The 15,547-nt window shown below is 33.7% G+C and overlaps 1 protein-coding gene across 1 annotated transcript in view; it reads left to right on the top strand.

Moving 5' to 3' along the window:
• The window catches only part of LanB2 (laminin subunit gamma-1), a 488,424-nt gene that overhangs the window by 168,854 nt on the left and 304,023 nt on the right, over positions 1 to 15,547 (top strand). Inside the window, exon 3 of the mRNA XM_081764904.1 lies at positions 10,145 to 10,262. Coding sequence (XP_081621030.1) covers positions 10,145 to 10,262 — 118 coding nt within the window. The remainder of the gene's footprint in view (positions 1 to 10,144; positions 10,263 to 15,547) is intronic.

Below are 15,547 nucleotides of genomic sequence, written 5' to 3'. Positions count from 1 at the left end.
AGCTTCGGTTGCCAGTAACTCGAACACCAAAGATCAGATTCTCCACACCATAATATTTCATGTGTGTACTAAGCCCCTCCGCCTTCATACAAAATTTGATCGACATCGGATGAGTTTCATCGAGTGCATCTAAATAGCAATTAACGATTTTTTTTCCTTTTTCGAAAATTTGGCATAAGTTCGAGCTCCAAATCCCATGGCCAATAACTCGAAAATCAAAGATCTTTATTTGATTTGGATTAGGAAATATATTTTGGGCTTTTGGCTTCTATGGCCATGCTAGTCCGTCACACATGAGGGATGACGTCTCTCGGGGAATCGGAGAAAAAAGGAAAGAATGGAGAAAGAAGGATACAGCCTGGGACTATTATGTTAGGAACTATCCCGGCATTTTTCTGGTGTAAATGAGGAAAACCCAGGAAAATCCTCACTCAGGATGTCTGGTCTAAAAAAGATGTTATACCTCTTCGACGGAGTGTCCGTACCGGGAATCGAACTCGGGACTGCTCGCAACAAAGGCGAGAGCGTTAGCGACTACACTACACGGGGTCATAAAGATTTGCATTTGACTAAGTGTGGTATGTTAATAGGCTTTGATAAGTTTAGTTCGTATACGAACTATTATGGTGTTCAGACTTTTTTTCCGGAAGTTATTGTCCATCAATTTTGGGGTTATACATTTACTTATAAAACAAGTTTAGACCCGATCTTTGATCAACAATAACTCGGGTACTGCCGTAAATGTCTTTCACACCATAATACGTCATATGGATACTAAGTTCGTGAAATCCTAGCACCACTCCAAAATTGATCAAGATCGAATGAGTTTCATTGATCGCGTACGATATGTTGGTATTTTTAAATACTGTATTAATAAAAATGTTCTAAAGATAGTGAAAGGGATTACGCCTAGAAGTTTTAATTTCGTCCGGTAGATGTCAACGCTGGACGATTTTTACCTTTGTTTCACTAGATACCCACCGTTGAAGATCATCATTACCCGTGAAGATTTTATGAATTTATTCTAGGGTTGCCATATTACCCGAGTTTAGCGGGTACCACCCGATTTTCAGGTCCTATATTCGTTCCCCCGCTTAATGATATCTTAATTACGAAAAACCACCCGCTTTTTTGGATTGGAGAAAAATTTAAGACGACTTTGTTGATAAAGTGTTTTGTTATATTCAACGTAAACCGCTACATATTTGTGTCAATCTCAATCGCGATTGAGTTAAATTTGGACTCTCACTCAGGTTCAGGCTGTGAGCTATTTGCTCAGTGCGCGTGCGCAGGGTCGTTTGCTAATTTGAGATTTTCTCTAATGCACAGTGGTTTTCTTTGTGTAGTTCATGTGTTTTTAATGTAACGTACTAGAGGTTCTAAACGAATGAATATTTGTTTGTGGATGTTGTGACAAACGTACTTGAATTGTTGTAGTTACTTCATAAACTACAAGAATACAGAAGGACAGTTTCTTACTGTAATACTTTATGCCTTAATACTTACTTTACAATTGGAGACTCACATTTGTTGAAATTAATTAAAGATTAAAGGCAAAAACTAAATTTGCTTTACTTTAGTTTCGTTAGAAAAGTACATTGAAAGTGTCAGTTAACAAAGAAACCACTTAAAAAAAAAAAAAAAAAAAAAAAAAGATCCGAAGAATTCCAGGTCAGTATTTGTAATACACAAGCTTATATCAGTATTTACGGGTTAGAATCCTCCGTTTTTCTAAATTTAAAATATGGCAACCCTAATTTATTCCATTAACAAACTCGGGCCGAAATAATCGCTTTTAGTATCTATTGCGAAAAGCAACATTCAAAAATTAATTTTCGGTCAAGAGTTATAGTGTGGCAGGAGCGGATCCAGAAGGGGAGGGCGATCGGGGCCATCTTCCCCCCAAAAGAGGAAACTTTATTTTATATATAGGTCTATAAATAGAACCCATCCCAAAGTTTAGAGTCATTAAAAGTAGCAGTATGACAACTTCCTCCCCCCCCAGAAGTCGGTCCTGGATCCGCGCCTGTAGTGTGGAGTAACGAACTAAAACAACAAATTGTATAAGGCCCACTAGCACGATAGTCGAATCAAGAATGAATAGTTTTACAGTTCAGAAAACAAAATCTCTGATTGGATTTCAAAAATTCGTGGAAAATCATCATTATTGTCACTATATAACCCTACTGTATTGTTGTTAAATGCAACTAAGAACAAAATAACAATATTCACCAAAATTAGACACATTTGCTTAGGTACTAGCAAGATGGACGAAGAAAACAGACATACAGAGGAAACGAAGGTAAATATATCTTGTATGAACAGTTTTTTACTTACAAACAAAATTAGACTAAGGTGTTTTAATATTTGATTCCCAGCAGAGTCGCTGAACTTCGCTAATTAAAGAGCTACTTAAATCTAGTACTATGATCTAGGAGGTAAAAAAAAAAAAATAATAATAATTGTGCCGGGATCTACCGATGCACTGACCACCTATCATACACTTGAACGTGCGCTATTTGCTTGCTCATAGCTCATGTGTCCACTATAACATACAAAGATCGTTTAGTGTTGTCCTCCACAGTCCTAGTATGTTTAGTATCCAATAGGTCCTCCACAGTGTTGTCCTATACCAAACCAACTTTTATCCCGATCTCATGCGTTCGGGTGAACTCATACGATATAGCCTTCTATATATATAGTGTCCTTGATTTCTCAAGGAAAAACCAAATGAAGAACGAATATTAACATAATAAAATACACTTATTGATAACTATTTCACGGAACATATTATTATTATTATTATTATTATTATTATTATTATTATTATTATTATTATTATTATTATTATTATTATTATTATTATTATTATTATTATTGCATACCCAATGACACGATTAGCTGTGTAAAAATTAGAAAATGATGTATTATAGTAGAATTTTCCAATCTTTTCTTGACTGGCGACACGCTTGTAGAAATTCACGACATCGCGACACTTTTAGTAGAATTTTCATTACAATACAGTATATATATTTTACAATACTACACCCCTATATAAATTAGAATAGTAATATAAACATTTCTGTGTAGTATTATCTAAATATTGGGAAGTTAAATTCAGCATCTGCTGATGACTAGTGCAGAAATTGACCAAAATTGACTTTAAACTTGACTTCATGCTAGAAAAAATAAAATATGTCGTATAAAGTCTAGATTTATAGGCCATCTGGATGCCAAAAAAATATTTTTCAATTCTAAGATTTCACTAAACACCTCATGGAGCTGCGCGACATAATCTGTCACGACATACCGGTTGGTGAAGCCTTCATTGTAGAAACGTTTCATAAAAGATACACGAACAAAGTTTTAATTGAAAATATGTTAAATGACGTTTTTCGTCTGTTTTCTTATTGCATATACTTCACTGTACTTTGTGCAGTATAAATGCTTAACGTGACTTAATGCATTTAATTTCTTCGTGATGTCATTTGTGTACATTTGTTTGTTATCACTTGTTTTCTCTATTCAGTTCAACCATCAATTAGAAGTCCGGTATATTAACTAATACATACTAGATCTTGAGTTTGAGACACTTCGTGTTCTGTACTACTACTACCAAGTAATAATAATAATAATAATAATAATAATAATAATAATAATAATAATAATAATAATAATAATAATAATAATAATAATAATAATAATAATAATAATAATAATAATAATTTATTCATTGATTTATTTATTAGACACATACAGCGAATGGCCACAAGTATGCCTGAGGGAATATAAACAGTATAACAAGAGTGATTATAATGGCAAAAGCAATACAAATAAAATGATACATTATATACCGTAACATAACCAAGCATAGTAAGTTATACGAATATACAATAATTGCTAAGAAATAACAGACAATGAGTAAATTGAGGGGGAAAAATAAAACAAAATATTAGCATATCTACTACTGTAAGTAATCGAATGTACAAATTACAAACGTTCTATTAATAAAAATAAACGATAACATATGGTAAGAACCCAAGCTTTGGCATTCGGCTCATGGCATTGCATCAAAGAATAAATTCAGTAACTAAATAATACAAATAGACCTATGTAGTCAAATAACTAAAAGAAATAGGTGTAGTATCTGAAAAGAAATAGAAAAATTAGAAACGTCTTAAATGATTGATTAATTGCTGACGAATAATAATGAAATTTCATTTGGAGAACTCCCTCGTGGCTAAGCGGTAAGCGCACGCGCCTTTAGCATGAAAGACCAGGATTCGATTCCCGCCGGGAGCTTACGTGGTTCGGATCATACTTTAATCTGTAGGTCCACGTCTCATATAACCTCGTTGCTGAAAGGAATACTAAACTAAAATAAAATTTAAAAAAATAAAAATGTCATTTGGAAAAGATTGAGAACAGAATTAAATTTATTTGCCGTTGCTACGCAATTATAATTAGATGATTTTTTAATGGTGAAACAGAACAAAGAAATGAGGTCATAGGAGTGATAATAATAATAATAATAATAATAATAATAATAATAATAATAATAATAATAATAATAATAATAATAATAATAATAATAATTATTATTATTATTATTATTATTATTATTATTATTATTATTATTATTATTATTATTATTATTATTATTATTATTATTATTATTATAATGTTCACATCTTGTGTGCAAAATACTATATTCGTTCTGTAATCACCATAGGACTTTGTATTGCTGGAAAACTTTGTCTTGGGTTTTTGTATGCAGCCCCCACAGCTTCTTTGCAACATATAAACCGAAAACGAATCAATCGAAATGTTATTGTCAAAGCAATCGGTGTTATCTCCATTTAGCTGTGAGCGTTGCGGCTGTGATAAATCATTGTATCTATTGTCACTAATTGGTATGCTTCTCTGTTCTAGACTAACATTTCCCCGACGTTTGATATTCAACGATCCGTTTGTAGTATCAATTATCCTTCTTGTTCACACATGATACACACTATAACACTCATACGTGAGGTGGTTCCATTATTGCTTTTCAATATAGATAGGTAAAAAGACGATCTTGTAAACATCATAATCATAATAATAATTTTACATTAATGGCTTTTAATGGGAAGAAAATGTTCAGAAATGAGACATACCATAGAACTTATCAAGTTCGAACATATATGAATATAAATCCTCGTGCATAGATTTCGAGAAAATTCATAAAAACGATTTTTGTTTGTAAACTTAAAAGTTGGTGTGCTATGCCAACCACACCACATTAAAGATGATTTTTTTCTCCCACACTCACCCTCAACCGCACTGAAAGATATCCCAGTGTTCGCAGGTTTCCTCAAGAAAAATTCCCTTGACTAATACAAGTTTTCCCTAGTGTGTTAAGTATCCAATTCCTATGACAGAAAGAGTTCCTTCTGCTAAGTGGTTAGCGTATGTGCCTTTGGCGTGGGAGCAGGTCCATATCCACGAGGTACACAGAGGCTGGCCCCCTTATAATTTTTATTGGCTCCTCCTAAAATTTCACGATAGGCTTGCAAACGAACTATAATGTGGTGATTAACTATAATATGGTTTGATAGGCTCCCCCTAACTTCTACCAGCTCCGTCTACATTTTTGGACTGGCTACGGGCCTGCGTGGGAGACCAGGGTTTGATTCTCGGCGTGAGCTCATGTGGTTCGGATTCCATGTTAAGCGGTAAGTCCATCTCTCATATAGCCTCATTACTGAACGGGCCGCTAAACCCAAACTCAACTCAACTCTTATGACAGAAGTTATTTTCTTCTACAATCAAATACATGTAAATACACCCAACTAACAATGGGTGCTAATCAAGGGTAAAAATGAATCTTGAAAGGTAGGGGGACGCATGACGTCACACTGCGCCCCGTGTCTATCTTTACTCATTGTAAGTTTTAGGAAGTAGAGGGACGCCATAGATATTTTCTGGAAGTGGGGTAACGGCGTCCCCTTGTGTTCCCCCTCACTTTCACCCCTGGTGCTAATGAACAGACGCACGCACACACATACACATACAGACACACACGCACTGTTGCTCCTTTATTGGTTTATTTCTGAAGAACAAAGAAAAATTTAAGCATTTACGTATAATTGTCAGTCTGCGTGAGAATTTCCCTAGATTTTTATGTTTTATCGAAGAAAACCCCTTTTTCCATTTAGGTAAATTTAACTACAAATTTCCCTAGATAGGGAAATTTCCTTCAGTCTACAAACACTGGCGTACTCTCATCAGACTTTTCATTATGCCACAGCAAGATGGTAGTGCACAATATGATTAATGAGTGTATGGGTCTATATAACCCAAAAATAATATCAATCCTTATATTTTTAATTTTTGTTTAACTTCAAAATTGTTCAAAGATGAGACCTACATCAATCGATAGGTGACATCGAAAGAACAAAATGACATATCTGAAAGTAAGTTGTCATGCGTAATTTTCGAAAAAAAAAAAAGTATTTATATGACACTTGAAAGTCCGTCGTTCCTTGTCAATAATAGTTGATAGTTTCTAATACTGCCGAAATAGATTATTTATGTACATAAACCTACCCGCGATACCATATGAAAATTCTATTAGGGGATTTCAATGCTAAGGTAGGACGAGAGGATATTTTCAAACCGATTATAGGGAACGAAAGTCTGCATAAGGAAAGTAATGACAACGGTGTTAGACTCGTGAACTTTGCAACATCCAAAAACCTAATCGTGAAGAGTACAAAATTCCCACATCGCGAATTTCATAAATATACTTGGACATCACCAGACGGAAAAACACATAATCAAATTGATCATGTTTTAGTAGATAGAAGAAGGCAATCTAGCATAATTGATGTCCGGTCGTTTAGAGGGGCTGATTGTGACACTGATCACTACCTGGTAGCAGTGATAATACGAGAGAGATTATCGTTGAATAAAGGTAATATTCATTGTCCGTAAACAGAGAGATTCAATTTAAAGAAATTAGAAGAGAGCCAGGTAAGAGAGGAATACCAGATTGAAGTTTCGAATAGATTCTCGGTCTTAGAAGACTCGGAGTGCACTAGTATTGAGGATACTTGGATTGAAATTAGAGATAGCATTAAAAGTTCAGCAATAGAAAAATTGGGACACGCGGAAATACGTAGGAACAAACCATGGTTCGACCAGGAATGCATTAAACTAACAGAGAAGAGAAAACAGGCAAAACTACGCTGGCTACAAAATCCGAATGAAATGACTACACAAAATTTCGCAGATATCAGGCGGGAAACTTCCAAAACTTTTAGAACAAAGAAACGCGATTTTTTGGAAGCTAAAATTAAGGAACTTGAAGATAATAGTAAAAATAAAAACATCTGGGACATGTATAAGGGAATCAACGAATTTAAGAAATGCTATCAACCTCGTGCTTATATATTAAAGAAATCTGATTTATGTAAAAAGAAAATAAGGCAACTTGCAGACTGTGTCTATTATTGTTTGTTTCTAATGCTGTACATACATATTCCTAACAGTGACGCACATATACTGGTGAATATATGATTTTTGTTTGTAATGATAAGATTTTTGTTTGTAATAAGATTTTTGTTTATTGAAGGAAAACTAATTATTTAGAAGAAAATTAATTGAAGTGTGCAAGCGGATATGTATTTAATGAAACGATTATTAACTTAGTTCTTGTAAAGTTGGTATTCCTGATTTTAAAGTTCAGTTTTTATTTCCTCCTTCTGATTCCGTTCATTTCCAGATTTTCGTGTATATCCTTTAGAAGCACTTCGGTAGGTATTTGTTTCTAATAAGATTTTTGTTTGTAATAGTAAGATTTTTGTTTGTAATGATATTTTTGTTTGCAATAATAGGATTTTTGTTTCTAATAAATTTTTGTTTGTAATAATAATATTTTTGTTTCATTTCTCAATCCCATAAAAAGAATCATTTATATTTTATCACGACAAAATACGGTAAATGGACCAGTAGTCAGCCTTCTCCCCCGTAGTCGGCCATGTAGCACTTTGAAAAAGTATATATTTAATAGGCAAATGTAGCTTCTCAGTAAACGAATCACAAGCAACAATCCAAAACAGAGCTCCTATAATATCAACCTCAGAAGTTCCGCTCTGATATATCATCTAGTATAAGAAGAAAATCTTTCGCCTACCACGTATGTGTGTGAAGTATAGGCTTTGCTTTCAAAGAACAAATACTCGTATTTAACAGATGCACTTCACTTCATAAGCAAATTAACTACTCTTATTACTTTTAGCTGTAATAAACTTTTTTTTTTTTTTTTTTTTTTTACAATATATGAATGTACACTCTTGTAAGAAAGTACTCACCTTACAGTTGGATTTAAATTAAACAAATATGAAATTTCTTTGGCCAAATGAGATATTTATTAAGACCCAAAGCATTAGAGTTTCCAGAAATAAATTTTTGAAGCAAGGTAGGTGACGAAGATTTTTTGAAGAAGAGTATACACATATAAATATTGGAAATTTTGTTAATGTTAAGTTTGCAAGACATTAAGGCAACAAGAGGACCTACTTCTGGGTCTTCTGGGTTGTTACATATTTCTAACAGTGACGAACATATACTACTGGTAATAGTAAGATTTACGTTTGTAATAGCAAGATCTTTGTTTATAATAAGATTTTTGTTTGTAATAATAGTTTTGTTTGTAATAACAAGATTTTTCTTTGTAATAACGAGTACATATGCATGTTACTAACCCTTCACGGCTAAGCGATTAGCGTACGCGCCTTTGGCGTGGGAGACCCGGGTTCGATTCCCAACTGGAGCTCATGTGGTTCGGATTCCATATTAATCAGTAGGTTCATGTCTCATATAACCTCGCTGGTGAACGAGACGTTAAACCCAAAATCAATTCAAAGCATCGAGTAAATTAATAATTCAATCTCGCAGTTAAAAATCTTAGATAATTATGTATTCTAGATTCTTCATTCCTTCTAATTACGCACTAACAATTTTATAAAATGAAATAATTAGAAATTGTATGTTATAACTTTACAAAATAAAATAGTTTACCACTGGCACATTAACGCTATGATTAAACTTAACACTACATTTCTTTTAGTTACTCCATTCCGGGGAGAAAAAAATGTAAGAGTTCTTTGGCTCAACAGCACAATTTGGAGGCCAAATATCTGGAAGTAAATTTGCTGATTGTTCGTGTTCAATTTAACCGTAAATGCTTCGAATAGATTTCAAATTCAAATCTCTCTCTCTCTCTCCGACAGCATCCTAATACAAGGTGGTGTAACGAAATTATATAACACTGCAAATATATTAGAAACTTATTTATCCAGCAATGGATCGACATGGTTGTATGTGTGTGTTTCAAATATAAATAACCCTCACCACTGCACTCAGTTCTCAACCTTGATATCTGACCATTTGAGATTCAGAAATAAACGCTTATATCTTGTTCTCAGAAATCATATGTTTAACCCTATAGCTATAACAGTTTCTAAAAACAAATACACCTAATATAAAATTTACCGTTCTCCCATCCTGCAATTAATCTTCTGGTATGTACAGAGCGAAGCAAGGTTCTTTAAATAGATCAATTGATTTTGGTTGTGAAAAATTTGTATCCAACAAGCTCTCCCTTCCAGTTTCGTGTGTGTGTGTGAGAGAGACTTTATGACTTGGTATAACAAGCGATTCTGCGAACTCGAAATATTTTAACAACCAGTTCTAGCGAACCGGCTGAATAGCACCACTGTTTATTGATAATATATACAAGAGAAAAAACAAAATTATTTAAACTGTGCAAATAGAGCATTTACTGAACAAAACATACAGTACCATTTTAAAATACTAGTCTGTATACGAAATGCTAAGACGCAACTAGACTGGTGTCACTTAATTTATTATAAAACATATTTGAAGGGTAGCAGTTAGATTTAGTGTGAAAAACATATCAACCTTTGCAACTAAAACAGGTATTGTTGGATGGAAGGCTGAAGTCTCACTGAATTTTAACTGAAATCAGACTTTGTATAGAAAAAAAATGCTTAAAGCAAATTCTATAATAGGAGAATCTTAAATTGTAAATTCTTAACAAACATTACGCTTAAGTAATTTCCTTTTCTTTTCATTTTAGGGAAAGCGTTCGATATAACGTACGTGAGGTTATGGTTTTACTCTCCTCGGCCTGAGAGTTTCGCTATTTATAAAAGAACCACGGAGGATGGGCCTTGGACACCATTTCAGTTCTACAGGTAATTGTCATTCTAGATATATTACATAATTCATTTTTTCTCTAATTCCACTTTTTCTCAAGAAGTCGAGTCTAGAAACAAAGGTAGAAGAAGTGCAAATCAAAATTTTGTGTTCCACATACTGTAGCAATTACTTAAGAGGCTCTATCACTGCGAAATTTAAATACCACTAATTTTACAGTAATTACGTGATACCTTCAAATAGATAAAAGATAATTGAAAAGTGGAACAAGAACTCCCTAGACAATGTTATTTTGCATGAGTTACCGTTATCACGAGTCACCTAGTAAGTTTCCGTTTGCAGTTATTTAGAAACGCGAAAATAAATGCCGATTTTCTAAATGATTGGAAATCGAAAACAGAGTCGTGATAACGGTATCTCACGTAAAATAATATTGTCTAAGGAGGTCTTGTTCCACTTTTCGATTATCTTTAATCTATTGGAAGATATCATGCAATTACTGTAAAATTAGCGGTATTTTAATTTCGCAGTGATAGGGCCTCTTAAAGGGATCTTTTAACGTCTCAGCTGCTCTGAGTCTTCCCGTGTTCAAAACTGTACAAAAAGTTGGTCATAAAATATTTCACGAACTATTGCACGTGGCATATTGCAATTTTAGGTAAATGTTTCAAAGACCCTGATCCCTGATTGACTCTGAAGAAGACCAATCTCATTTCATACATATCCTGTTTTGTTTTGCAATTTATCTTTGTAACAAACATTTAAACAACGATGCAATAAAGCTTTTTGCTTCCTGCTCTGACAACAACAGAAAAAAAAAAGTTTTCTTTCTCCTTCGTAATGAAAATCAAGAAATCTTTCATAATTCTGCGCATATATTTGTAGTTTTCTGAATATTTTTCATTTTATGTTTTCTACTGTAGGATTGATCCAATATTCATCGTTTGGGGTAGTGCTGTTCAACCGGGGTACGCGTACACCTGGGGTACTCGATGTTTCTGGGGTACATAATCCTAAAATAAGCATATTTCCAATATTTATTGAACGATTATAATTGGAGAAAATAAATGTAGTAAGTTCTAAAGTTACTTTTAGTTTTTTTTTTATTTTTAACATTGTCCTCAGTGTGCGAATTATCAGGGAGAATGAGGGAAAAATTCCCCTCAGTAGAACTGGATTTCTCCCATATGTTTTGAAATTTCTCCTGTAAGTTTTATTCGGATGTGCACTTCATCCCTATGTGAATAGTCTTTTGATTGTCACACTGACTGTTTTTTTATTGGGTCTCTATTTGCCCCTCCCCTTTCAATCAACAGAACATGTGTACGAGTATTAGGTTTAATAAGTTAATTTCGATTTAATTTCTTTTAAGCAGCTTCAGGGGTACACAATTGGATGGCAAACTGTATGTAGGGGTACGCGAGGAAAAAAAGGTTGAATAGCACTGGTTTAGGATTTAGATTCACAGCAATGATTCCGAAAACTTACTGTCTGAAAAAAGAAATGTCTTATTCCGTACCAAAAAAAAAAAAAAAAAAAAAAAAAAAAAAAAACACCCTTTGGCAATTACGTAGATTTTTATTACAGGCCAGGTTGCTTTATGTCGGAGGAAAATTAATTGAAGTGTGGAAGCAGATATGAAACCGTAATTAACACAGTTCGTGTATAGGTGATATTCGTGATCTTAAAGTTCAGTTTATTCCATCATCTTGATTCCCTTGATTTCGACATTTCCACATATCCCTTAGATTCACTGCGAAAAGAAACTGACTGCTCTATGCCTATCGTGTTAAATTACCGGCTCCATATAGGTACCTCCTTTAAAGTAAATGGGATAGAAATTGTATTCAAGCAGACCGCTTGAGACGAAGTATATTAGATCAGGATCTTTTATTATTTATTTATTTATTTATTCTGGAGGATGATGCGTGGGAAATGAGATATTCGTCAATCCGTGAAAACATACACGATTATATTATATATAATCGTTGACATATTGGAAATCCTTCTTCACGAATTGAAAATTTGAATTTAATTCTCTTAATTGACACCATGGATTGTTTCTTAAACATTGTGTCGCAAAAGTGTGACATATCTGTCAGTGTTTTACCAAATAAATTTAACGAAAATAAGTTAACTAAGTGTCCTTGGTCCGATTTCAGGATACTATTCATCATCAAAGACCTTCATTTATAATAGGCCTTTATGTTTAACTTACAGGCTACAATAGCGAAATGTTAAACTACACTTTTTTATTTGATTATTTCGAGCTGACTGGTTATATGGTCCTTTTTTGCTTCACTTAGCATTTGGTCTTAGACTGTAATGATTTAACTCAATGGTTCTAAATCTTCGAAACCTCTGGTGTGTGGTGTTCCTGGTTCGATCCCCGATCAAGTAAGTTTGTGGTGGACAACATCATGTCCGTGGGCTTCCTTTGGGTACTCTCGTTTCGTCCCAGATTATCATTCCACTAATTCTTCCATCATCATTCACTGGCGTTGATCATCGTCTCCCTTATCATAAAGGACAAAATTGTGGGACGTTAAACTTAAAGATTTCATTTCATTTTACTTCATTTTCAATCTCTTCAAGCCTAGCGCCCCCTTGGATGAATGCGATTGTCGTGAGTGTCCCCAATCATCTTAACCCAATCCACTGATGCAGAAGGCTGAACGTAAAGTATGGAGGAAGCAGTCTGAGAACTAGAAATATATATATATATATATATATATATATATATATATATATATATATATATATATATATATATATATATATATATATATATATATATATATATATATATATATATATATATATATATATATATATATATAAAATTCTTTAAAACCAGGCTTGAAGAACCATTATTATTATTTAAAAAAATAAATAAAAGGAAAACTTTTGGTAATTTGTTAAAATTCAAAATACCTTTTTTCCAACGATAAGGAAAAGTCTAGAAAGTCTAACGTCATGAAATCTCAGACGCTACCTAAGTAGTCTACCCTCTTTGTTCCAGCACCCACTTTGGAAACAAGAACACCCCGGTTGAGAACCTCTAATTTAGCTGGCCCTGAAGAAAATAATTCACGTGAATTTGTTCCACCGGAGACAAAAATACGACCAAAAAGTTTGACTTAGTTAACTCTCTGATATAACAATTCTGAATGGCCAACTGTCCACCGGCTTTGATACTTATGCCTTGGAAGTAATATGTGGCCGTTTATGCCACATATTATGACACTTTCATTATTCCCTCGCTGTTTATGCTATGATCTCTCCTAACACTACTTAGGAAATCTTTCATTTAGAAATTTTATATTTCTAAATTTTATATTTCTATTTCTATTTGGTATAAAGCTATATAAGGTATTACCAATGAATACTATAAATATATCTTTGTTAACTCAGGTAAGTTAAATCAATAATAGATTCAGTTATCTTTTTATTATTATTATTATTATTATTATTTCTATTTTCGGGTGATGGTATGAGAGAAGAAAATCTTGTGATCGTGAAAAAAATATGTGACCAAAATTGTGAACAAGCGGAATGATTTCTTGTTAGTTCTGTGCCAATTTTTTTTCCGGCTCACCCTTCCCTTATCCTTACTAATATGTAAAGGTACCTGTGTGTATGTGTTTGTCATCAGATTTTCGCATAGAACGAGCCACCTCACCCACCAAATTTTGTACACAAATAGATCTTCACCAGATCTGCGTGTAATCGCGGACGAAGACATTGTTTGGATTTTCGACTTGAGGGGAGGTTGAAAGGGTTGCTGGAAGGTGGAGATTCAAGAAGTATAAAGTATCTCACAAGGTCAGAAACCCTAAAGTCAGAAAACCCACACTACTCTACTGTGTTGTAGGTTGCATATTGTTCACTATTGAAGGTTGCATGTATTCAATTATTCATGAGGATTTTACAGATAGATTCATAAAGAGTTGAATCCAATGAAATTGAGTCTAACATTTCCACGTAACTGCAAATGGCAGTTGTACTGTTTAAAGTGGGATCTGAACCACTACAAGTACTCCCACTGAGCGATTCTGAAACAACGCGCACCTTAACAGCTGCGTTGATGTCTTTCCCATGTTCTTCAATAATATTCCATACTTAATAGGTTCTGAAAACTCTTTGGTCTTTCTTCAGACGTAAATAGCTATTCATTAGTACTAGAATCGACACAGTGGCGGATCCATGGAGAGGGCCGTAGGGTCGACCCTCGCCTAAAGGCTATCTTCTTTCTTATAATTTTAGCTAGTTTTATGATACACAAAGCTACATGTCCCCCTCCCAACTAATACTAGCTCAATAGAGCTCCCTACAAGTAGTACAGACGTTAACGTAAGACTTTACACTGACTATATCCTAGGTGGCGACGCGCCCTCTCCAAACTATCCTTCTGGATCACCTAATGAATTCGCATCAGTGTCTGAAAGGCTTTTGAAGTAGAAATAAGTAAAACGTCTTTGGTGCCTGAAAACACTGAACTCTTATCCTTCCCTTCCCTCCTTCCAAAAATATTCGGAAACTTTTCCATAAAGTACGTAGCGACATTTTTGATCAAAGAAAGAAATACAGATAAAAGCCTAAAATGAACCTAAATACATTTCTAATAATAATAATAATAATAATAATAATAATAATAATAATAATAATAATAATAATAATAATAATAATAATAATAATAATAATAATAATAATAATAATGAAACCGAAATATTCGTTTTTTGTGAATATGCATGCGAGAAAAAGAAAGATGCTATGTTTAAAATAAAAGTAAATAATTATTGTGAATTTAGTAATCATTACGCCTTGACTGTTATCTCTTAGCTCTTTATTGTAATCATTCGTTCATTATAAACGCGTAAAGTAGAAAAAAATTCTTTAAAATCTATCCTCGTCTGAGTTTAGAAATGAGAAACATCTGTGTCATTACATACGACTAGAAACCAACGGCGCCGATTTTCCAAAATTTATGTGGGTGCATATCAATAGCGAGACGTGCTAGCCTATATGTTTTCAGGGACGTCTCAATGTTTGATTGATTTATTTTTAGTTAAAATCTTTTATGAACACTGTTATAAAAAGCTGGGCTGTGATAAAGTAAAATATACCGGTAATATAAGCATAAGTTGGGGCTGCTCTAGCTTAGTCGGTAACACTGCTGACTTAAACGCAAGAGTAAAGGTTAAAACCTGGGTCCAAACTAAAAATCTTGTGGATGCACCGCACCACAATATTATTTCTGTGGGTGCCGGAGTCCGGAGCACCCACGTAGTCGACGCGCATGCTGTAAACTGATACGTGAAAA

Source organism: Thermobia domestica, chromosome 7 (assembly GCF_964235325.1).
Source record: "Thermobia domestica chromosome 7, izTheDome1.hap1.1, whole genome shotgun sequence".
NCBI classification, from domain to species: domain Eukaryota; kingdom Metazoa; phylum Arthropoda; class Insecta; order Zygentoma; family Lepismatidae; genus Thermobia; species Thermobia domestica.
The sequence above is the reverse complement of the archived record's forward strand: the minus strand, read 5'-3'. Positions and strand labels throughout refer to the sequence as shown.